Below are 24,274 nucleotides of genomic sequence, written 5' to 3' on the forward strand. Positions count from 1 at the left end.
TCTTCTACTCCTTCTTCTTCTTCTTCTGTTGCTTCCGTAGATTCCTCGTTAACGGACAGCAGCTCCAGGACCCAGTCTTCTCTCATAGTCGCAGAAAAGATGCTTGGAAAGAGGAACCCCTTCCCCGGGGAGACGGTTCACCTGGAGCCCCCCTCCTCGGCCAAGACCCTTCTGGAGTACAAGCACCCGGAGCACAGACCGGTTCATGTGCTGGACACGGAGCAGCCGCTCGACAAGCACTTTCAATTAAAAAGCAGCCAGGACAGCAGCAGTGAATGTTCAACGGGGTTCAGGGTTAATAAAGAAATCCCCTACATCCCGCCGGTCAAACACCCCATCCCCTGCAAAATAGCCAACCACCCCGAGGCGTCGCCCTGTGTAAACAAAGAGGATATCCAGCCCCTGTACACCTATGACAAGAAAACCTCTATAGCCTTGGATAAGACAGAATTAGAAAGTTTCCCGTTTGGTAACGGACAAGTCACCAAAAGCAGGAAGAAGTACAGCAGCATAAAGAATGTAGAAACAAACTGTCTGTCCATTCTCCAGAACCACAGGACCTTCTCTCTCTGTTACTCCGAGCTGAGGAACTGCTCGGCCAAGACGGAGCTGGAGCTGAGCCAGAAGGACGGTAAAAGCCCCATCCTGAGGAACATGTCGTCCGCCCCGTCTCCCATGGAGGAGGGGGAGTTCCTCGATCCGCAGGAGGAAGAGATGGGCCAGGACAGCGAGGAGGGTGACGTCGGCGAACTCAAAATCAGGTACGAGGACTATCAGGAAAATAAGACGGAGAAGACTATCGTGGCCCAGCAGGAAGCGCACTACAAGTTCTTTCCCAGCGTCATCCTCTCTAACTGCCTCAGCCGGAAAAAAGCTGGCAGCAAGAAGCTAACGGATTCGTGCAGCAAGTCGGTGGAAGCCCAGCCTCGCAGGTCCAGGCTAAAAGTGAATAAAAGAAGGTTAGGGATGACGGGACAGAGGAACAAATTAAACACAGTTGAAAGCTCTACCTCTGACAGCTTCACCTCAATCACCGCTGCTGTGGACGCAGAGATGCCACCTTCAGACGAAAGGGCCGAAGAGGCAGAGCCGGTTCAGGATGAGCCCGTCACAGAGGGACAGACGGCGGCACAGGAGGAGCCAGAACTGGAGGACGGGTTTGAAAGTGAAAGGACAGAGCCAGAGGCTCCCGAGCCCGCTCTCTCCAACTCCACCTCCACCGCCGTTTCCTGTCTTTCCGAAGAAGCTACAGACACGGCGGAGGACAGGTTAAGCCCGCTGCAAGATTTATCCGCTAAAGTCACCTGCACCAAACCTTCAGCTCTGCCCGGGAGTAAATACACCCTGAGGGCCAAACGGAAAATGATCTACGACGGCGAGGACGGAGAACACTCGGGTGCCGCTCGTTCAAAAAACCCAGCCGCCGTCAAGGACAGCGGCAAGGTCAAGGACAGCGGTGTCCTCGGCGTGCAGGAGGCAAAGTACCAGAAACGGCGCAAGAAAGAACCCCCCATCATCATCAAGTACATTATTATCAACAGGTTCAAAGGACAGAAGAACATGCTGGTGAAGATGTCCAAGGTGAACGCCGAGGAGCCGCTGGTGCTGCTGACGCCGGGGAAACTGGATCTGTACAATAAACTGGCTCCTCTGAAGGATTTCTGGCCCAAAGTGCCGGAATCCACTGCGGTCAGGTTCCCCGTCGCCGAGCCCAAGGCCAAGAAACACCCCAAACGAAAGGCAAAGGTCAACGCCACCAATAAGAAGACGGCCGGCAACGTCTCCAGACCTCGAGTCAGGCAGGGCGAAGGGGTCAGAAGGACTAAAGGCTGTCAGAGAGGTCCGATCCTCCCCTCTCTACCGCCCCCTCGCCCGTGTTACTGTGAGCTAGCCGATGACCATGACGTTGAGTATACGGATGTCATGGTGGAGTTGGGATACCTCTCCGATCGATCTCCGAGCCCCACGGACTTGACGCCCCCCCGTTGTTGGTCCCCAAGCGACCCTCTTATGGACGGCTCTGAACAGCTGATAAACCCGCTCAGCGACCCGTGTCTTAGCTCCGCTTTTCACAAGCCGCGCGCTGCGTCTTCAACCACTGGAGCGCGAAACAAGCGTCAAACTGCCCGCTGTAAGAAACCTGCAGAGAGTAGAAGGAAAGTAAACAAGTCGGCCACCAAGCCTCCAGAGGAAGGAGAGCCCAGAGCGGCTGCTGCGAGGCAGAGGAAGAAAGCTAAAGGTGCGGCCGAAGGTCCTAGCAACAGTCCCGCAACCGCAACCAAACCGAAGAGGACTCGCAAAAAGAAGACAGCAGAACCCAAAAGCCTCGAGTCGAGTAAAGACGGCTCTCAGCTCCTCTTCCCAGAGGAAGAGCCGCCTCCTTCTGAGAGCTCCTCTCAGGAGTTGCCTCCATTTCAGCGGGCGGTCAGCACAGACGGCGACAGCCAGGGCGCCGTCCAGACTGCACCCACACCAGACTCCAGCTCAGACGCCCGGTCCGTAGAGCCAAAGGTGGAGGACTGTGAGACTTCAATCATGGAGGTCAACCGAAGCCTCTCACCTCATGTGAAGCAGCAAAGCTGCCAGACCACTGTGGTGAAGGCGGAGGCGTCACAGGAGGAGTGCGCGGCTCCTCCGCCTCCCCTGGCTGGTCGACTCTTACTGGAAGACGGTAAAGAAGCCTCCCCACACTCAGGCCCTAAGAACGGGGAGATCCCCGCTCTGTGTGACACCCCCTCCGGCTTGACTGTCCTCAAGCAGCTTCTCCAGAAGAGGCAGCAGGGACAGACGCTTCCCCGACAAGTGGTCGGTGCACACAGCCACTCCACTGCTGTGGCTCAGGCCGCAGCGCTGCTAGATCCTACAGCTAAACCAGCCAAATCCAGAAAAGCTCCCTCCACCTCTCAGCGTAAACCCAGGGCGCCGAAACCTGCCACCCCCAAGAGTAAAAAGCCCCGAATCAGGAAAGGCAAGACGAGCGGCACTCAGCCAGATCCGACAGTGAAGCAGGAGGGCAACGTGTCGGACGACTGCCCCCTCTTTCTGTCAGACCCGGGCCTGGACGCTTGTAACTTCATAGAGGACAGCTTGTCCCCGGAGCTCCCGCACAACTACACGTTCGATATCAACGCTATTGATCAGACGGAGTTCTCCAGCCCGTACAGCGGCAGCCAGTTTGTCCTGACTGATAAAAATTTACCGGTCAAGTTCCTGAGTGACGTGAGCCAGGAGGCCGTGTGCGCTCAGAGCCTGGGCTTCGAGAAGAAACTGGACAGGCTGTTTGTCTGTGGGGAGGAGCTTCAAAGGGGCTCAGACTGGCACAAAGCGAGGCCGGCGAGCCCCGACCTCTTCGACAGACCCGAGAACAAGGAGTCCGCGACGAATCACCTCACGTTCCTCGACTCTGAGCGAATCAAGAGCAGAGAGTGGGACCTCTCTTTATGTAAAGCCCACAGCCTCAGCCCCTTTCAAGACTTTCACTGTGAGAGAAAAGAGCTGCTGTTTTCCGTCTTCGAGCCCGTCCTGCCGCTGCCTTTAAGCTCCGCCTCCTTCGTCGACCACGAGGGCTCACCGACGGGGGATCTCCTGGAGGGCATGGATGGACTGACGTCCACCACGCCCAGTAGCTCCCCCCGCTCCGTCGGCTCGCTATCCCAGGTGAGGGCGAGCCAGCTGCTGCGGGGGACGGGAGGCGGAGCCCACGTCCTCAAGCCCCTCATGTCCCCTCCGAGTCGGGAGGAGATCCTCAACACTCTGCTGGACCTGGAGATGTCGGAGGCGACCTTCCAAGAGCCCTTCTGCAGCGACCCCTCCGACGCCCCGGGGAAACCAATGTAAGACTGTACACACCAGCAACCAGACATTATATATATCATCACATTCAATACAGTGGATAGATTAGATGTAGTGGAGAAGGAAGCACTCAGGTAAAGTACAAGTACCTCAAAATAATACCGTTTACTTATAGTCACCTGACTCCAGAGCCTCTTACGCCTCGAAGGATGGCTTCTCCACTTTCTGTGGTGACGCTTAAAATGTATTATTGCCTCTGTATGAATAACAATGTCAAAGGTAAAAAATATTCAAAACGACTGGCTTGCTTTATGAGGAATGAAATGTGTAAAACTGCTTTATTTGATCAATATATTGCGTGTGATTCATTACTAGATTTAGTTTAATTCTATCACAGTAATGTATATGATATAATTAAACTCTGTCTTTGCTCCAGGGAGGTTGGCGGCCGTAAGCTAACGGTGGGCACCAGACTGACGAAGGAGCTAGCAGAGTTCAGCGGAGAGCTCTCTTTGGAGGGCCTCTGCTTCTGGAAGACGGCTTTCTCCGCCATGACGCACCCCGCCGCCAATATTACCTCATGTTCCCAAGCGCAGGGAGCCTCGGAGGCGAGCAAAGAGCCGGCCCGACGCGACCCGTCCTCAGCCGGCGACAAGAAGGTCATTCTTCTGCCCTGCAAAAACCCACCGAGCCGAGAGCGCGTCAGTCTGTGGCTGGAGGCCAGGAAACAGTACGAGTGTCTGCAGAAGTGGAGGAGAGACACGGGGCTGCTGAAGAACAACGGGAGGGCTGGGTTGGATTTTGAGGAGGAGAACCCGGAGAGAAGCGCGCAGCCATCGGTGAAGGTGGAGCTGTGCGGGAACCTCTCCGGTGTCAGGCCTCAGAGGAGGAAGAAGCGGAGTCTGTCCTTAATCATATCTCCTCTGAAGAACACAGGCTCTCACAGTAAATCCTCACAGGTGAGTCCAGTCTCAGATGAAGGAGCTGTGGATCTTGAGCAGGAGGAACAAGGCAAAGGTGATGATGGTGATGATGATGATGATGATGATAAAACCACCTCTCCAGAGTCCCCCGAGCTGCCTCCGTGGCAGCAGTCCTGTCAGCCCAGCCCCTCAGGCCCAGACCAGCTCGGCTCAAACAGGCAGAGTGAAATCTCTCCAGAACCGCCGTCACCTCGGCTCTCTAACTCCCTGGAGCGGCTCGGAGAGAACCGCAGTCCCTCGCGCCTCCGTGTCAGCAGTAACAGGGAAGATGGCAGGAGTAGTCCCCATCTCCTTCACAGCACCCCCTTCTCGAGGAGGAGGCGGAGGAGCAAGGAAGACGTGGAGCCCGTGTGCAGCACGCCCATCTCCGAGGGTAAGAAATCAGTCATTTGATCCGTCTTACGAACACAAGAGTTTTTATCTCAGACCGACGTCGTCGCGCATTTCCGCTTCCTGCCGTCGCCTCACTCGTCTGTTTCTTTCCTGCTGCAGAGAGTCACGGCTCTCAGAGACTTCACTGGAGGAGGACGAGTCAGGCGGACCCGCTGAGGAGAGTGTTACTGACCACACAGATAAAGGTCAGACCACACACACACACACACACACACACACACACACACATCAACCACCATTTCACCAGTTCGGCCTGGTTAGAAAAACCAGTGCAGACCTCTGCATCTTCTCTTTGCTTCATCAGTTTGAACCCGATTCCGTCTGAAGCGTCTGCCTTGTTCATTTTGGATTCTCCTCATATTCTCTTTGGTCATCCACAGAACCAGTTTGCTGCTCTGAACGTGCCAAAGAAAGAAAACTCTCAGATCGAAGGGCCCAGCATAGCCAACTCTTACGGCTTCAAAGTCAGCATGCAGAACTTACAGGAAGCCAAAGCTCTGCATGAGGTGAGCTGCTCCTGGACTCTGTTTAGTTAATGAACTTCTCTCATATCAGAGAAATCAGAGTGAGTTGATTTCTTTATTTTATTATTATTATTATTATTTTAAATTGCTGCGTTTTGAGCCGCAAATACTTTAGTAGCACCAATCACAAAGTGTCAAATACTGAAACCATATATATATATCTATATATATATAGATATATATATTTAGATATTCGTATCCACTTGATATCGGTTCAGTTAGAAATAAGTCCAGCAGGTTCACATATGGTTTCAGGAGGCGGTAGACTTAAGACACAAACTCATGTCTCTCCTCCTCCTCCTCCTCAGGTCCAGTACCTAACCCTGATGGGCATGGAGCTCCATGCAAGAACTCGCCGTGACCTGGAGCCTGACCCCGAGTTCGACCCCATATGTGCCTTATTCTACTGCCTCAGCTCTGACGCCCCCTTGCCTGATGTAGACGGCACACAGCTGACCGGTGCCATTGTGGTGGACAAAGACTATCAAAGCGGAGACGAAGGTGAAGATATTGCTTCCTTTTAAGTGTTCGTGTGTGATTTCTCTGAGGTGTTTGTGGTCGTGTCAGATCGATGAGTCTGTTCTTTAAATGTCTTCAGCAGGTGACAGAGGAACAGCGCCCCTGCTGGTCAGGTCGGGCGTCTCTGGGCTGCAGGTGAAATGTGCCACTGATGAGAAGATGCTGTTCCAGGAGCTGATCAGCATCATGAGGAGGTGTGTGTGTGTGTGTGTGTGTGTGTGTGTGTGTGTGGAGGAGATAATTATATATTTTTTGATCTTAACACTGAAGCCTCTGTGTTACCATGGCTGCGCTCTCGTCAGGTTCGACCCAGACATCCTGTTAGGATACGAGGTGCAGATGCGATCCTGGGGCTACCTGCTGCAGCGCGCCGCCGTGCTCGGAGTGGACCTGTGTCAGCAGCTGTCACGAGTGCCAGGTAGGGCTGCTCGCCGCCGACGCCAGTAGTTAATGTAGAAGGTTAAAGGTGCTATATGTAGTTTTTATTCCTCCGCACCTGCGACAGTCAGAGCCGGAGGCCATGTTGTTTTCGGGTTGTCCGTCCCGTTCTCGTGGACTCGATATCTCAGGGAGCTGCATTTGTTTGTGTGAATGTGTGTTTGGGTCTTTTTACAGTGTGTGTGTGTGTGTGTGTGTGTGTGTAGCAGCTGAGTCAAGAGCCTCTGTCAGCCCCCCTCCTCCTCCTCCTCCTCCTCCTCCTCCTCTTCTGTAATTGGCTGTCTGTCTGGCTCGTGTCCTCAGGTGACTCCAGAGAGAACCGCTTCGGCGCAGACACGGACGAGTACGGAGCCGACACCATGACGGAGATCCACGTCGTCGGACGCGTCACCATCAATCTGTGGAGGGTGATGAAGACTGAGGCAGGTGTCCCGGCGTGACCTCCACCCGTCTCACACACACACACACACACACACACACACACACTGTTTGAGCTGTGACCTGGTTTCTCTAGAAGTCAGGATTCTCACCATCACTTGATTTTTATTCCTCTGCGCCGGCGACAGCCAGAGCCGGAGGCATGTTGTCGCGTTGTCCGTCCGTTGGCACAAACATTCACTGGGGCTAAAGGATGATTAGATTTTGGTGGTTAAAGGTCAAAGGTCAAGATCAGTGTGACTTCAGACAGCACTTTTTAGCCATTACACAAGACTTCACACAGATGGTTCATATGTTCTGTGACTCTGCATAACCTGGGATGGAGCCTGGAACTAGTCTGAGGGATACGACCACGAGGATCTGCTGCGGCGACAGTCAGAGCCGGAGGCGTTATGTTTCAGCTTGTTGTCCGTCCGTCTGTCTGCAGTGGTTATAAGTAGACGTTTCATTTTCAGGGCTCAGAAGACGTAAATGTTCGGAGCCACTGTCATAAAGGATTCAGACGTATGATTTAGACGAGGAAACTCAGGGCGTTTCACAAACTGTACATTATGGCGGACGATGCTGCGTATTATTTTCCACCTACTCCACCTCGGGTGACTGACCACATCAACACCGTCATCAACGTCGCCTTTTTCTCCAGCGCCGGAATATTTCTGGAGTCGGAGGCTTTTCTGACTCAGAGACGGATTACTGCCGTTCTCTCTGTTTATCAGTTCATAGATTACAGTTTATCCAGAACTCGGTCGGCGTCCTGCTGTTTGTTTAAAATGTTCCTCCTGGTCTTCAAAGCACTCGGTGTTCTGGCTCCTCGGCGTGTATCAGACATGCTGTCAGTGAACCGTCCCAGCTGATCTCACTCTTTCCTCTCCAGTCAAGCGTTTTCTCAAATTACCACACAGACGTTTGGACCCTACTCTGTGTGTGTGTGTGTGTGTGTGTGTGTGTGTGTATGTGTGTATGGTGTGTATTGATCTGCTTTAGTATGAGATGGTTCTGTACAAATAACTTTGAATTCGAGCGACTTTTCTCCCGATACTGCGTTAATTATTATTATTATTTTCAACATTAACAGGTGACTTTGAACAACTACAGCTTTGAGAACGTGGCGTTCCACGTGCTGCACCAGCGTTTCCCGCTCTACAGTCCCCGCACGCTGTCCGACTGGTTTGACCACAGCACACACTTATACAGGTTTGTACCACACGTCGTCGTACGTGTGAACATGTTTATTTCAACTTTCAGAAAACACAAAGTACAAAGTCTGTCCTTGTATAATATAAAGCTGTGTGTGTGTGTGTGTGTGTGTGTGTGTGTGTGTGTAGGTGGAAGACGGTCGACCACTACGTGAGCCGAGTGTGTGGCACCATGCAGCTTCTGCAGCAGCACGACATCATCGGCAGAACCAGCGAGCTGGCCAGACTGTTCGGGATTCAGTTCTTCCACGTTCTGACCCGAGGATCACAGGTACCGACACACACACACACACACACACACACACTCACACGGGTCTTTGTGAACAGTGTGTATTCAGCCCTCAGGTTTCTGCTCTGTAGTCTTAAATCAGTCCCTCCAGAAAGTCGCGATGTCGCAATAATTAACGTAAATTCAACCAATCCCCGTGAATTCTGCGCAACTTTTCCTGAAAAATTTGGTCAAACATCATCACAGTTTCCACGAGTTGAACCAATCACATCAGTCCCTGAGCAACAACCGTGATGTACGTCAGCAGACTCACTTCCTTGTTTCTGGTTTTGAAGCTTGGAAGGATGGAGCTGTTTCACAGGCAGAAAGATGGACACAATTTTTTATTTTCTCCCGCGAAAAAACAACAAACATCTAAAAACATTATAACCTTTAAGAAAAGAAATCTGGTATTTTAGCCGCAACAATCCCAGATAAAATAAATCCTGGAGGGACTGATGAAGCTGTGAGAGAGCCGCAGGTGGATCCACTGACTCGTCAAATAACACTTTGGTGTATCACTGTTTCCTCTTCCTGTCCCCGCAGTACCGCGTCGAGTCCATGATGCTGCGTGTGGCCAAGCCTCTGAACTACATCCCCGTGACGCCCAGCGTCCAGCAGCGAGCCCAGCAGAGGGCGCCGCAGTGCCTCCCGCTGGTCATGGAGCCCGAGTCACGCTTCTACAGCAACTCACTGGTCGTACTGGACTTCCAGTCGCTCTACCCCTCCATCGTCATCGCGTACAACTACTGCTACTCCACCTGCCTCGGCCACATGGACAGCCTCGGCACGTAAGGACCCCCAGACCCACGGCGTGTTCTGGTTTAGGAGAGCTTCCTTCCGGCGCCGCCTCCCTCCCCTCATTATTTTTAATGGAGCCGACGTGCTGAGAGCTCGGCGTGTTGTTCACACCTCAGAGCTCTCTGCAAGTCACAGCAGATCTAAACTTTTTTGGCAGGATTATTGTAGTTGCTTAGCAACAGCCGTAGCCATGATCCGCTCCCTCCGATATGCATATGTTAGCAGAGAAGTGCCCCGCAGACCCTCGCTGGCTCCAACTTACAAATTAGCTCGGAGGACAGCTGGAGATCGTCTCCAGTTTTGAAACTAGTTTTCTTTTCTTTATAAAACACAGAGCAGCTTCATGCAACAGGTTTTTTTTTTTTCCCTGTGTGTAACTTTATCGACTCAAACGTCCAAAACAATGTGCGACCAAACAGCCTGTCGATGACACCTGCAGCACCCGGCAACCAACAGAGGATCATGGCTCAGAATGTGGTTTGTTCACATCGTCATGGAGACAGCGAAGAGGAGGGAAAGAGTTTTTAAAGATTAAAATCTAAAACGTCCTCGTAATGTTTTCTGCTGAGGGTAAACGGAGCTCAGCGGTCGGTCGGCCATTTTTTTTATTTTTGGGGGGGGGGGGGATTAGAAAAGTCTTCATTTACCCAGAATTCTTTGTCCCACAGTCCGGCTTTAGATAGTCAAGGACTAAACTGCTTTTGACAGAGTCTGTCTTTGTGGAACCGGCCTCTTGTTTGAGCACAATATATTTTAGATGATTCATTTTCTGTCACTACGACACATTCACTCGTTTATTTTTACAGCCGTTATCTGTGTCATATTCAACACATTGATGATTAGGACTTTTGATTAATGATCACACACACTGAATACTGAGAGATCTATGATTCAGTCACTTATTGAATGACTGTTAGAGCCTTAAGAAGTAAATACTGTTCAGTCATTTACAGAGATATTCAGCAGAAAGGACGAGTATAAATTTGTGTAGTAGAACAAAGATTTTCTCCAAATCAAAGGGCGAAACGATTGATTGATTGATTGATTGATTGATTATGTGTTTCACACAATGATATTCATACACTCGTGTCTCTGTCTCAGGCCTGACGAGTTTAAGTTCGGCTGCACCTCCCTGCGGGTTCCTCCCGAGCTCCTCTACCAGCTCCGCAACGACATCACCGTGTCACCCAACGGCATCGCCTTCGTCAAGGTACGGCGCCCTCTGACCGCTCCTCTCCGAACGCCGTCCTGGAAAACCGCTCGGCCCCGTTATAAATCACGTCTCTCAGCGACGGATCATCAGCTGCTGCGAACGCCGAGCACGTCTGCAGACGGGCTCGCTTCATGCTCTGCATCCCTCCATTCATTCCTTTCATTCACTCACTCTGTGCTCCACACTCCCTGGCTGCTGTCCCACAGTCTCATTACATAACACACACACACACACACACACACACACACACACACACACACACACACACACACACTCAGTCGTGGCCACAGCACAGTGAGTGATGAGGTTGTTAAAGAAGGAGACCAGGTTCGGTCTGGATCTGGTTTGATTTTGTAGTTAGCTGCTGCCAATCAAATAGATGCTCTGAAGATGTTCCTCATGTCTGTTCTGGGATGTCGCCCGTAGTCAGCTGATCGCTACGTGACGAGCGTGTGCAGAGTGACGTTAACAGAAGACGTCAGATCGTCACCGCCGCGTGTGACCTTTCAACTCTGCCGTTTCAGGAGGAGTTCGGTTCATTCTCGTGGACACGATATCTCCGTAAACGCCTCCACGGAACTTCTTCAAATTTGGCGCTAACATTCACTCGGACTCGAGGATGAACTGATTAGATTTTGGTGGTCAAAGGTCAAAGGTCAAGGTCACGGTGACCTCAGAAAACATTTTGTAGCCATAACTCAAGACAAAAATTCCCAGAAATGTTTAATATTTTATACGACTCTGGATAAACATCAGAGTGACCTGAAACTAGTCTGAGTGGCGGAGGGATACGAGCACGCGGAGGTGATTCTAGTTCATGGCGTCGGCTTCCTTCATGTTCAGCTTGACAGAGATAACAGATCAGCGGTCGGACAGTAACCTGTGATGTCGGTCGGAACATAATCAGATGCTAATTTTGAGAAACCGATTGATAAAAATAGAGGTGGAATCTGCTTCGTCCTCTAGTTCAGAGGTCCGTCTGTCAAGCAAGCAACAGAACCATTGGAACTTCCTGTCAGAACTTTTCAGAATTAAAGCTCACTATAGTTTGAAGAAAATGGAAAAAAAAAAAATGAGATTGCATGTACCTGTCCTCACCTGCTGGTTCTTTCTGTCCAGGCCTCAGTGCGTAAAGGAGTCCTGCCCAGCATGCTGGAGGAAATCCTCAGCACCAGGATCATGGTGAAGCAGTCCATGAAGACCTACAAGCAGGACAAAGCCCTCATGAAGCTGCTGGACGCCCGACAGCTGGGACTCAAGCTCATCGCCAACGTCACCTTCGGCTACGCTGCAGCCAACTACTCCGGACGCATGCCCAGCGTGGAGGTGAGCTCACCGGAGGTCACTGCGAGGAGGAGCGAGGAAGACGAGCTCGCATTAACTGAACCACATATATTCATGAGAGATAGTTTTGAGGCTCCATTTCTAATGTTCCTGTAAACGCTAACTGAAGTTTCTGCAGAGCCAGATGTTTGTGTTCCCGCGGTGCAGTATTCTGTCACTGGCGTCTCGTCTCTTTGTCGCTCTCAGGTCGGAGACAGCATCGTCCACAAAGCCAGAGAGACCCTGGAGAGAGCCATCAAGCTGGTCAATGACACCAAGAAGTGGGGGGCGCGCGTCGTGTACGGCGACACCGACAGGTGAGCAGCATCAGTCGCCGTCTCCGTCCCCAGAGCAGATACAAGTAAAACACACTCACCCTGACTGACGCTGCGTTAACACTGCGAGCGAGCCGTGATTACACCTGAGCTGCTTCTCATTCACACACGTCGGGTTTCCTGTCATTAACTTTTTAATTGTCTCACTCCAAGGTTCATGAATTAATTGTCAGCATCAAAAATCCATCAGTTACACACATAAAAGTTTGGAGGTTGTGCTGGTCCGGTCTCCGGCCTGTTGCACTGAGACAACAGACGGTCAGAAAGTCGCGATGTCGTGATAATGAACACGAATTCAACCAATCCCCGTGAATTCTGAGCGACCTTGTGTTTTTGTCCAATCACTGCAACTTTTCTGCAAATTTGCTGAACCGTCGTCGGCGGGAAGTTGAACGACTTTCCTCCGCTGACAAACTCATCGGCCGCTGACGGAGCAGCCGTGTCTCACTCTCATCACTCAGCTCCGCAGTAACTGACCGACGTCGTGGCGACGTGTTCACACACACTTCCTGTTTGTCGTCCGCAGCATGTTTGTTCTGCTGAAAGGAGCCACCAAAGAGCAGGCGTTCAAGATCGGCAACGAGATCGCTGAGGCAGTGACTGCAACCAACCCCAAACCTGTCAAGCTCAAGTTTGAGAAGGTAACACACACACACACACACACACACACACACACACACACACACACACACACACAGTATGCACATAGACACATTTAGAGGTAATGACTGATCTGTGTGTGTGTGTGTGTGTGTGTGTGTGTGTGTGTGTGTGTGTGTGTCAGGTGTACCTGCCCTGCGTGCTGCAGACAAAGAAGCGTTACGTGGGATACATGTATGAAAGCCTTGACCAAAAGGAACCCGTGTTTGACGCCAAAGGGATCGAGACGGTGCGCCGCGACGGCTGCCCCGCTGTTTCCAAGGTAACAAGCAAGCCATTTTTTTTTCCTCTTCTCGCCTGTTTCCCTGCGCTCCACGCCGCCTTCCTTCCCGCTCTCGTTTACTCAAACTTGACAATCTGGACAGAAACGTCCCGGTGTTCGTCCTGTGTCCAGTCATGGCGTCACGCCTCATAATCATATTTGAATGTCCAGGGATCCAACAGGAAGTAGAGTCCCGTGTTTCACACGAATCCTGCTTCATCTCTCACTCCTCCGTTCTTATTCTCTCCCTCCTTCACTCGCACGCCGTCCTCAGATCCTGGAGCGTTCCATTAAGCTGCTGTTTGAGACGCGGGACATCAGCCAGGTGAAGCAGTTCGTGCAGCGTCAGTGTGTGAAGGTTCTGGACGGTCGGGCCAGCATGCAGGACCTGACCTTCGCTAAGGAGTACAGAGGCAGCGGCTCGTACCGGCCCGGAGCCTGCGTCCCCGCACTGGAGCTCACCAGGTGAGATGTGTGTGTGTGTGTGTGTGTCTGTGTGTGTGTGTGTGTGTGTGTGTGTGTGTGTGTGTGTGTGTGTCACTGAACGTTTGACAGACACCTGCCGAGAAACTGCTCAAAAAACACAAAATAAAACAGAGAAAGTCCTTAGTTTCACTTGGATGAATATCTTTGCTTGTTTACTGTGTGTGTGTGTGTGTGTGTGTGTGTGTGCGTGCGTGTGCGTGTGCGCGTGTGCGTGTGTGTGTGTCTGAGACAGACAGAGCGTGCTGTCAACTACAGTTACTGTACTCAGTGTGAATCCAATTACTCCTTCCCCACAGTGCTCATTGTCTGGCTGCACTAGCCTGCGTGTACAGTACCTGAGTCTGTTGCTAGGCAACCCAGTTCTAAATGGGTGAAGAAGAAAAAAAAAAATCAGATTTCAGATTCAGCCTGGGTAAGAAGGAAATATTCAGCTGTGGTTACAGTTTATCTCCTGTGTCGATCAGCAGCAGCTTATCCTTCATGTTGGCGCTTTTATTGTGAAATATTTATTATTTAAAGTCGAATGTAGAATATCTTCCTCTGCAGGAGAACACGAGTAGAAACAGTCATGAACAGCCGTGTCAAGTTTTCTATTAGTTTTGACCAGTTTTGTGTCTCTCAGGCGTATGATGGCGTACGACCGGCGCCTGGAGCCACGCGTGGGCGAGCGGGTTCCCTACGTGGTCGTGTACGGGCTGCCCGGCGTCCCCCTCATCCAGCTGGTGCGTCGGCCCATGGAGGTTCTACAGGAACCCGCCCTCCGGCTCAACGCCACCTACTATGTCACCAAGCAGATCCTGCCGCCGCTGGCCCGCATGTTCCAGCTGATCGGGGTGGACGTGTTCAGCTGGTACCAGGAGCTCCCCCGGGTGAGCAGCACATCTGTGTTTTAATAATTCACTCATACAGCAACATGAAAACCTTCAGAATAAAAGAAGCAAAGGATCTGAATGAGCTCGAGTTTGGAGAATTGATTCTTGATTAATAGATTTTTACGTCTGACTGATAAACGACCGATGATCCTGCTGTTGGCGTGAGGGAGAAAATGTCGCCCCTGGTCAGAATGGCAGCAGAGAGCGGCGGGTTTCTTTCCCTCCGTGTGTTTAGTGCAGAGAGAACAAAGGATGAAGAGAAAATCTCTCCTTCCTGCTGAGGCTCGAATGAGACTCATCAAACTGCAGCGCTGATGTCTCACGTCTTTGTGTCAGTCCTGAAGTCGGCTGCTGGCGGAGCGCTCACGCCCTCTGCTGGCGGAGCGGAGCGGAGTTCATCTCAGGAAATGAACGTGACCACAGTCGCTGCTCTGTTTGCAATACGTTTGTATTTACTGGAGTAAAGCTTCAGGTGTATGACGATGGTGTTTTTTGTTTTTGTCTGTCTCTCTCGGCGTCTCGCTGCAGATCCAGAAAGCGTCCTGCTCCTCCGGGGGGGAGGAAGTGGGCAGGAAGGGAACCATCTCCCAGTACTTCACCACGCTCCACTGCCCCGTGTGCGACGAGCTGACCCAGCTGGGCGTGTGCTCGCGGTGTCGCGCCGAACCTCAGAGAGTCGCCGTCACACTCTACCAGGACATGAGACAGTGGGAGAGTCAGCAGGACCAGCTGCTGAAGGTGAGAGACGAGCCTCTCCGGACGTGTTTGGTTTGAGGTGTAGATGATGTTGAATCACCTAGAAATACTTTAGAAGATTTAACTGCTGAAAACAAGATTCCAGACGTCTCTCGTTTCCCTGAAAAGTTTCCAGGTCACACCTGTGTCAGGACTCAGGTGTTCATCTGGCATTAAAGGCGGGAACAGAGAAACTTGTGCAGCAGATGAATGTGAGAACAAACACATCCGTGGTTCAGGAGGCAGAGCGGCTCGTCCACTAATCAGAGGTCGTCGGCTTCCCGGCTCCTCCAGTCCACATGTGCAAGACACTGAACCCCCCCCCCCCCCAGTGTCACAGGTCCGATCCCCAATGTCCACCTGGTTAGGTCCGTGAGGGTTCAGTGTCTAACCGCATTTCTGCAGATTTTGCCTGAGGGAATTACCCAAAGTTCATAGCTTTGTGACATTAAACACAGGGTTACCGTGGTTACCAAGGGTCACTTGGAAGCGTAAAAGAACGGTACACAACAGACATAACAGGAAAAGAAATAATAATAAGATAGAAGAATGGTCAACAAAGAAGCATGAAAGGAGCTAACGCTAACATTAGCATAAACACGGAGCTCAGCGTGACTCCGCCCGGTCGTGACACCATGAGAAATTCATAACCTGCTCTCGTCACATCTGATCCTACGTCATTATTTTCTTTACAAACAGGAAGTGAAGGGAGGGAATAAAGAGCGTGAAATCAAAAGTCCCAAACCCACAACTGTATGAAACATGTTTTGGTGTCGTCACATGATGATGATGTCACAAAGTGCTGTCAGTTAAAGTTAATGAACTAATAATTAATTGCTGCTTGGTTGTGATGTGGTAACTGATGTGGAGGTGGGGGCAGATGTGGATTCTTCCGTCAGAGTCTCTGTGAACCAGAAGAGAGGATCTGAACCCGGGGTGGTGGGGGCTGTTCCTCCTCTCAGTGGGAACAGGGGGAGTCTGTGATGATCCCGACCTTTGACCCGGTCTCGTGTGTGTGTGTGTGTGTGTGTCTGTCCAGATCTGCAGGAACTGCAGTGGCTGTGCCGAGCGGCAGGTTCCCTGTGTGTCCCTGGACTGTCCCGTCCTCTACAAGCTGGCCCGGGTCAACAGACAGCTCTGCAAGGCCCCCTACCTCCGACAGCTGCTGGAGCAGTTCTGATTGGCTCCTGAACACTGGCGCTCCCTGATGATTTGGTGCTAATTGTTGCCCCCCCCACCCCTCACCCCATCTCAGTGTTTGATTGTCCGTTCAGTTGTAATATTTTAAATGGTGCTTCGATTGAACCCTGTTGGGTTTTCATTGTCTTGTAACTGTTATTTGTTATACAAGTGTTTCTGTGTGTGTGCAGACTGTCGGGTTTCAGCCTCCTGTGGGGAGTGCCCCCCCCCCTGCCCCTCTGCCCCTACTTGGGCCCGTGTTCGTCTCCATGCTTGTTTGCCGCCATCTCCCATTAGCTGCTATGGGCTGAGTGAGGCCGGTGTCCGTGGTGACATCACGGCGCCGAGTGCGACGTGTTGTGTCGTCGATGCGCTGTAGCAGTTTGAAGTCTTCGGTTTTTAACGAGCTCCGGACAAATCTCAAGAACGACCTACACTCAAACCAATAACAGACTTTTCTTCATTTTTATATGACGGCCGCAGTCTTGTAAATACTTCCTGTATAGCTCCTCTATGACATCACTGTGCATTAGCATCAGAAAAACTAAAGCTCCGGCCATGAATGCAATCAAACCTGTTTTTACGCCTTCTGTTAAAGGACGCCGTTTCTCATCTGATTAACCTCGATTGTATTGATGTCCATTTTGGCAGATTTGACACTTCATACTCTGCAGAGTGGGAACTGGAAACCATTTCAGTTTTTATTTTTAAATCTGGGACTGTTGCAATACTGTATTTTGATAATTTATGTCATGAAGAGTCTATTATTTCCTTGTGCATATGGTTTTATGTAACTTTCCAATTTTTCTGTGCAAAGAAAAAACAAAACAAAACCTGTCATCAAACTATATCAAGATCTGATCTTCAGCTCCCCGAACAGCTGTACACAGGATCTGTGTATTTGTATAAATGTAAAAAATGATGATAATGAAGGAGGTGTTTTTTGTTTGTTTTTAATGGACATTGCTGTGGGTGGAGGTTTGAGATTGATATAATAAAAAGTTAAACGCCTTCTTCTTCTTCGAGTGCTTTAGTTTTTTTTTTTGTTTTTTTTTTTTAAAAACTTCAAAAATCACGGTAACAACACGTGTTAGTCACATGACACGTTACAGCACGGAAAAACAAACATCAAAACCTGATCTTTATCAAAAGTGCAACGAAAAAAACCCACTTCATTCAAATCTTACACAACTATCGTCATCACATTCACAGCAACAGTGCAAAATTAATTACAGTTTTAAGACGGAGACTTGGGGCCACACGGAGGGGAAAAAAGAAAACGTTTAAAATTACCAGAATAAAGTCGGAATTTTACGAAAATTTAAAATTTCAAGAGAAAAACTATTTTTTTTGTAATATTACATCAACCAATCAAAACAGGTGAGAGGACAGTCAGTGGCAGTAGAATCACCTAAAATTAAAACTTTATTCTCATAATATTTTGACTTTTTCCTTTTAAATTTTATGATTTTATTCTCAAAATTTCCTTTTGTTTCCGTCAGTGTGGCTCTAATACTCCGTCATGGTTTTTGGCAGCAGGATGACATGATGATGACGAGGGCGAGTGTCCCATGTTCAACTCATTCACTCTGCTCACGCGTCCTTTGAGCAAGGCACTGAATTCCTACCAGCACTGAGGGGCTTCCGCTCTACAGCCCACCCTGACCTTTGACCTCAGCGGGCCGACACAGATCCTTCACATTAAGACCGTCTGTAGTGCGCTGTAGAGTTCAGTCTTCTCCGTCTTCATTCCAGCGGGCGTCTGAAACATGTTTGTATAAGCTGCACGATTGGGACAGGAGCCAGTGTTGCATTCACTGACCTGTAAATGATCAGAACTGTACATGAACATTTCCAGGTTCTTCTGTTCAGAGAGAGATCAACAGCACTTAGGAGTCACAGGAGGAGGAGGAGGTTTCAGTCTTTCTTCTCTCTGTCGAGGGAGAGCAGCAGTTTGCGTCTGGGGGAGTCTCCGACCAGAGAGATGGCGTCCGAAAAAGTGGCTCCACCTGCGGCCTCCGTCACCTGGAGGTTGGAGGCGGAGCTCCCTGTCAGAGCGGGGACGTCGGGGAGGGAGGAAGCTTTACTGGGTGAATTCACCAAACTCACTGTGTCGTCCATCTCAATCACCTCGAAGTCTGCATCGTTCCACTGATCCGCCTCGTTCTCCTCCTCCTCCTCCTCTTCGTCATTGGCTCCTGAGTCCAGCAGCGCCTGGCGGAATTCGCTGTCGTCGGCTTCAGGTTGGCTCCTGCCGCGGGGTTTCCTGCCCTGACCGCTGGGGGCGGAGGCCAGCTTGTACATGACCGGGAAGAGGATGGAGGTGAAGGTGGCGGTGATGAGCGACAGGTACATCAGCAGGGGGTGATCCGGGAACTTCCCCAGCAGGAAGCCGACGAGGGCGGGCAGCACCATCTCCCCCAGCGCCGCACCCACCACGAACACCGCGGCGGTGTGGCCCGTCACCGTGGTGTACTGCTCCACCCAGGAGATGCCACTGGGGAAGGTGGTGGCCATGGACGCTCCGTAGAGACCGGTGCAAACCCATAAGGCCGCCTTCTCCCTGCTGAAGCGGCAGAGGAGCAGAGAGGAGAGGGTGGAGCCCACCAGGCTCAGCAGGATCAGGGTGCCCGGGTACACGCACGCCGCGAAGAAGATGGCCAACCCCCGACAGGCAGCAAACGTCGCCCAGAACAACGAGTTCAGCCCGGCCGCCTGCCACTGGCGCATGTGGGCGTAGTCCTTGGCAAAGGTGAAGATGAAGGAGCCGTATGCCACCTCAGCACCTACGTATGCGAAGAAGAAGAAGAAGAGCAGGACGACAAGAGCCATGTGATGTTTGGCCACCAGCGGCTTTCCTGACGACAGGCGGGCTTTGTCACGTGACACGCTGCTGCGAGCGTAGAGGACGAAGAAGAGGAAGGAGATGAGGAAGACGAAAGAGCCGATCACGACGTAGGCCCACATGGATGTGAGGGTGCTGCTCCGGCTGTGGACGTAGCGGATGATTGTTTGAGCGTCGGCGGCTTTGGTGATTTGCTCTGTGGCGGCGGGAGGCGAGGAGCTGGGGGGTGTGGTTCCTGTGCTGCTGTTCCCATCAGGCCCGAACAGAAGCTTGGCTATGATCGGAGACACGAAGGCTCCCGCCGCAAAGCTGAAATGCAGAGCCTGCATGTGAGGGCCCGCCTGCTCCCCCCACGTGTTCAATATGAGCACATTCCCACCTGAGAGAGAGAGACAGAGAGAGAGAGAGAGAGAGAGGAAAACTACATGATCACCAGATACAATCATTTCCTCTTCATCTTCCTCCTTTTACAGTAACTACAACAACTTGTTTTGCTGCATTTTCAAATCATTCAGCTGCTGCAGATGGACGAGGTGACCTGGTGACACGCTACGATTCACATCACATTTTAATCTTATCAATTACACCTGCGCTTTTCCTGCAGTTAACATTCGTATGTCACGTTACTAAATGATTTCTGCTGTCATGAGGGGAAATATGTTCCTTTTTCTTTCTTTTTCTTTCACCCCTCTTCAGTGAGTGAAAGGTTCTTCCATGGCAGCTCTTCGATCCGCCCGTTACTTCAACATAGCGTGTGTACTTTTCTCCTTAGGCCTTTGTAAATAAAGCGACTTGTGTTGTCTTACCTGTATCCAGAACACCCATAGACATCCCAATGCTGGACATGAGGCCGGTGAGGACCAGAGCCTGCTTACAGAAGGGGATAGCACACATCCCAAAAGCTGTGACCAGCATAGAAAAACCTGGAAACAGATCGTCAGAGAGAAAGTCTTCATCCACCCAAAGGTTATGAGACACAACGCTAGCATGTTGGAAGACTGACAACAATGTGGGGGGGGGGGGTTACCCAGCAGGAGGTGTGGGTTCATGCAGTCGAACAGGATGCCTCCTAAGAGGGATCCTCCGATGTATCCGGCAGAGCGGCCGACGAAGATGTAGGAGATGTTGCTGATGTTCTTCTTCACATTCACAGCCAGGTCCTCGAAGGTGGGGCCGAGAACTGAGATGCTCATCCCCTAGAACAACAACACGGCGGTTACCGTGGTCAGAACGGGTTACAAACACTAGTTTCACCTTCTTATGCACAAAAAAAGGGCGTTAAGTGTTTTAAAAAACATTGTGCTGCAGTGAACTTTCTGAAAACACTAAAGCTTCCTTATTTCTTCCTTATTATTATATTGCAAGTATCTTTGATATATTTGTTAATGACCACTGAAGTAAAAATTACAAGTAGGAGAGAGAGTAATTTTAGAGAAATGATGAACCCCGTGTGGCATGTATTGTAAAGCCCTTAGAGTGGCTGTAAGATAATATACTATATACTATATAAGTGCAGTCAGTTTATCTATTTCATTCTGTAAGTGAATAAAAGTGAACCAGGCAGCTGCTGGAACAACTGAGCCCGTGTGTGAAGGACAGGAAGTGAGCAGACACTCAGGTGTGTGTTGGTGGACTTTACTCATCTGATGTGGTTAAAGTGGTTGTAACTAACACTGGAGCATTCACGTGAACACACGTTACAACACGTAACAACCGCTCTATTGCTCAATGATCACTGGAGTCATTAATAAAGGTGTATGAATATATGTGATTTAGTTGTACCTGGGCCTGAATGCTGCTCATGATGCAGTGTGTGGCCTGTTAGACGCAAACAGCTGTTATCTCTACAGAAAGAGGTGTTTTAGTCTTTCTCTGTGCATAAGAGAAGATAATATCTCACAATAACTCATCTTTTTATTATTTGTTTTCCTCATTTATCCACATTTTTAAATAACTCCTTCATTTCTTGAGCATCAGGAGCTGTTTTGTTATGCTAACTGATAACATCAGAATAATCTTAGCTAGCTAAATAAACGAATTATATCAATCCCTACACAGGTTGTATTTAATTAGGAGAAGGCCTGAGGAAACACAGGCGACATTTTGGTGGAATATTTTCCGCTCTCCTCCACTTCCTCATTTACCAAGCCCAGGAAAGATGCACAGAGCGCCAGGGTGACGATCCAGCGGCCGCACGCTCCGTATCCGCTCCTTCCTCCGCCGACCACTTCCACACGGTCGTCGCATCCCGGCTTGGCCGCCCTCTTGACCGCCTTCAGCGCACTCTTCAGCCCTCGCCCGGTGTCCTTCCTCTTGTCGAACAGGGTGTCCTCCTCCTGGTCGTCGTTGTCGTCGTCGTCCTCCTCCATGCTGGCGAATCTAACGTGTTTCTTCTTCACGACGGCGGACGAAGACATACCTGTCACTTACTACGACCGTCGGTAGTGATGGTGCGCTGTCAGACTGCCGTTAACAGCCGAGTAAACATCGACGCACCACCCGTTTTAGGTTTAATTGGCCTCTTCCCGTTTCACCTCTTCTTGTTTAGACGTTTCTAAACTGAAGACGTTGAAATAAAGTGGGACATCTTTAAACAGCTGGGTGGTTCAGAGAATGACAGCGGAGCGACGCAGCAGCCGCGGAGTCTTCCATATGTCAACAATGAATTTATGGCTGCTGGAGACTCGCAAAGATCGTCTATTGATAGTGAGGCTCACTCGGTGCGTTAAAGTCACCCACCTTCCGAATGACGCGGATGAAACTCATTTTTACTAATGAATCTGTCTAAAACAAACTGCAGCGAGTGTTTGTTTGTTGGGGTGTTTGTTTTATCTACCTTCCACCGCAGATATTGGTGGGTTTAGCTGTAGTGTTTATTGCTTTTGATGAGTGTTTCCCACATTTCATCTGCACAAGGGCGTAGGTTTGGTCTCAACAGGGGTAGGGACGCAGCAACCCCGCCACCCCTCCAAAACAAAGAGATTGGCTTTTTAATACCGTCAACTAAACGGTTTACTAACATATAAGGTCTGAATTTGCATTCAGAAATGTCCATACGCGAATGTAATGGGCCTATATGTACATGTATTGAATTTCCATATATGAATATGAAGTAAAATCATATGTATGTAAAGTATAGCATACTGTATATGTAAAAATCACATATGAAACCTATTAAAAGTTGGCATGATATCATATATTTACATATATGTCAAGCTAATAGAAAAATGTATTTTAGTATTGGTAAGGCATAAAGAAGTCATAAAAATGACATAGTTTAATAGGGCATAAAAATGTCATAGTATAGTAAGGCATAAAAATTCATGAAAATGACATAGTATAATAAGGCATAAAAATGTCATAGTATAGTAAGGCATAAAAAGTCACAAAAACGACATAGTTTAGTAGGGCATGAAAATGTCATAGTATAGTAAGGCATAAAAATTCATGAAAACGACATAGTTTAATAAGTCACAAAAACAACATAGTTTAGTAGGGCATAAAAATGTCATAGTATAGTAAGGCATAAAAATTCATGAAAATGACATAATTTAATAAGTCCCAAAAACGACATAGTTTAATAAGGCATAAAAATGTCATAGTATAGTAAGGCATAAAAATTCATAAAAATGTCATAGTATGGTAAGGCATAAAAATTCATAAAAACGACTTAGTATAATAAGGCATAAAAACGCCATAGTATAGTAAGGCATAAAAATTCATGAAAACGACATAGTATAATAAGGCATAAAAATGTCATAGTATAGTAAGGCATAAAAAGTCACAAAAACAACATAGTTTAGTAGGGGATGAAAATGTCATAGTATAGTAAGGCATAAAAAGTCACAAAAACAGCATAGTATAATAAGGCATAAAAATGTCATAGTATAATAAGGCATAAAAATTCATGAAAACAACATAGTTTAATAAGGCATAAAAACGACATAGTATAATAAGTCATGAAAATGTCATAGTATAGTAAGGTATAAAAATTCATAAAAATGTCATAGTATAGTAAGGCATAAAAATGTCATAGTATGGTAAGGCATAAAAATCCATAAAAACGACATAATATAATAAGGCATAAAAATGTCATAGTATAGTAAAGCATAAAAAGTCACAAAAACGACATAGTTTAGTAGGGCATAAAAATGTCATAGTATAGTAAGGCATAAAAATTCATGAAAACGACATAATTTAATAAGTCCCAAAAACGACATAGTTTAATAAGGCATAAAAACGACATAGTATAATAAGTCATAAAAATGTCATAGTATAGTAAGGCATAAAAATTCATGAAAACGACATAGTATGGTGAGGCATAAAAAAGTCATAAAAATGACATAGTTTAATAAGGCATAAAAATGTCATAGTATAGTAAGGCATAAAAATTCATGAAAACGACATAGTATGGTGAGGCATTAAAAAGTCATAAAAATGACATAGTTTAATAAGGCATAAAAATGTCATAGTATAGTAAGGCATAAAAATTCATGAAAACGACATAGTATGGTGAGGCATTAAAAAGTCATAAAAATGACATAGTTTAATAAGGCATAAAAATGTCATAGTATAGTAAGGCATAAAAATTCATGAAAACGACATAGTTTAGTAGGGCATAAAAATGTCACAGTATAGTAAGGCATAAAAAAGTCATAAAAATGACATAATTTAATAAGGCATAAAAATGTCATAGTATAGTAAGGCATAAAAATTCATGAAAACGACATAGTTTAGTAGGGCATAAAAATGTCATAGTATGGTAAGGCAAAAAAACGACATAGTATTATAAGGCATAAAAATGTCATAGTATAGTAAGGCATAAAAAGTCACAAAAACGACATAGTATAATAAGGCATAAAAGCACCATAGTATAGTAAGGCATAAAAATTCATGAAAACGACATAGTTTAGTAGGGCATAAAAATGTCATAGTATAGTAAGGCATAAAAAGTCAAAAAAACGGCATAGTATAATAAGGCATAAAAATATCATAGTATAGTAAGGCATAAA

At 48.6% G+C, this 24,274-nt stretch overlaps 2 protein-coding genes across 2 annotated transcripts in view; one reads left to right on the top strand and one right to left on the bottom strand.

Annotated features, from left to right (window-relative positions):
* The window catches only part of rev3l (REV3 like, DNA directed polymerase zeta catalytic subunit), a 52,393-nt gene extending 35,960 nt beyond the window's left edge, over positions 1-16,433 (top strand). Inside the window, exons 13-32 of the mRNA XM_022766323.1 lie at positions 41-3,833; positions 4,229-5,148; positions 5,268-5,353; positions 5,549-5,674; positions 6,001-6,193; positions 6,294-6,405; positions 6,514-6,629; positions 6,953-7,071; positions 8,163-8,281; positions 8,413-8,554; positions 9,098-9,342; positions 10,454-10,562; positions 11,685-11,891; positions 12,096-12,205; positions 12,750-12,864; positions 13,008-13,145; positions 13,420-13,610; positions 14,254-14,500; positions 15,032-15,241; positions 16,278-16,433. Of these exons, the coding sequence (XP_022622044.1) occupies positions 41-3,833; positions 4,229-5,148; positions 5,268-5,353; positions 5,549-5,674; positions 6,001-6,193; positions 6,294-6,405; positions 6,514-6,629; positions 6,953-7,071; positions 8,163-8,281; positions 8,413-8,554; positions 9,098-9,342; positions 10,454-10,562; positions 11,685-11,891; positions 12,096-12,205; positions 12,750-12,864; positions 13,008-13,145; positions 13,420-13,610; positions 14,254-14,500; positions 15,032-15,241; positions 16,278-16,418 (7,439 nt within the window). The 3' untranslated portion in view covers positions 16,419-16,433. The remainder of the gene's footprint in view (positions 1-40; positions 3,834-4,228; positions 5,149-5,267; positions 5,354-5,548; positions 5,675-6,000; positions 6,194-6,293; positions 6,406-6,513; positions 6,630-6,952; positions 7,072-8,162; positions 8,282-8,412; positions 8,555-9,097; positions 9,343-10,453; positions 10,563-11,684; positions 11,892-12,095; positions 12,206-12,749; positions 12,865-13,007; positions 13,146-13,419; positions 13,611-14,253; positions 14,501-15,031; positions 15,242-16,277) is intronic.
* A 20-nt stretch (positions 16,434-16,453) lies between these two features.
* Positions 16,454-21,906, bottom strand: mfsd4b (major facilitator superfamily domain containing 4B). Its single transcript, XM_022767088.1, has 4 exons — positions 21,407-21,906; positions 20,290-20,458; positions 20,069-20,185; positions 16,454-19,641 (listed from the first exon to the last, which is right to left on the bottom strand). Exons 1-4 carry the CDS (start codon positions 21,677-21,679, stop codon positions 18,335-18,337), a joined length of 1,866 nt encoding a protein of 621 aa, XP_022622809.1. The 5' UTR covers positions 21,680-21,906; the 3' UTR covers positions 16,454-18,334.
* Positions 21,907-24,274: the final 2,368 nt, after the last annotated feature.

Source organism: Seriola dumerili, unplaced genomic scaffold, assembly GCF_002260705.1.
Source record: "Seriola dumerili isolate Sdu_G_001 unplaced genomic scaffold, Sdu_1.0 BDQW01000025.1, whole genome shotgun sequence".
Lineage (NCBI taxonomy): Eukaryota > Metazoa > Chordata > Actinopteri > Carangiformes > Carangidae > Seriola > Seriola dumerili.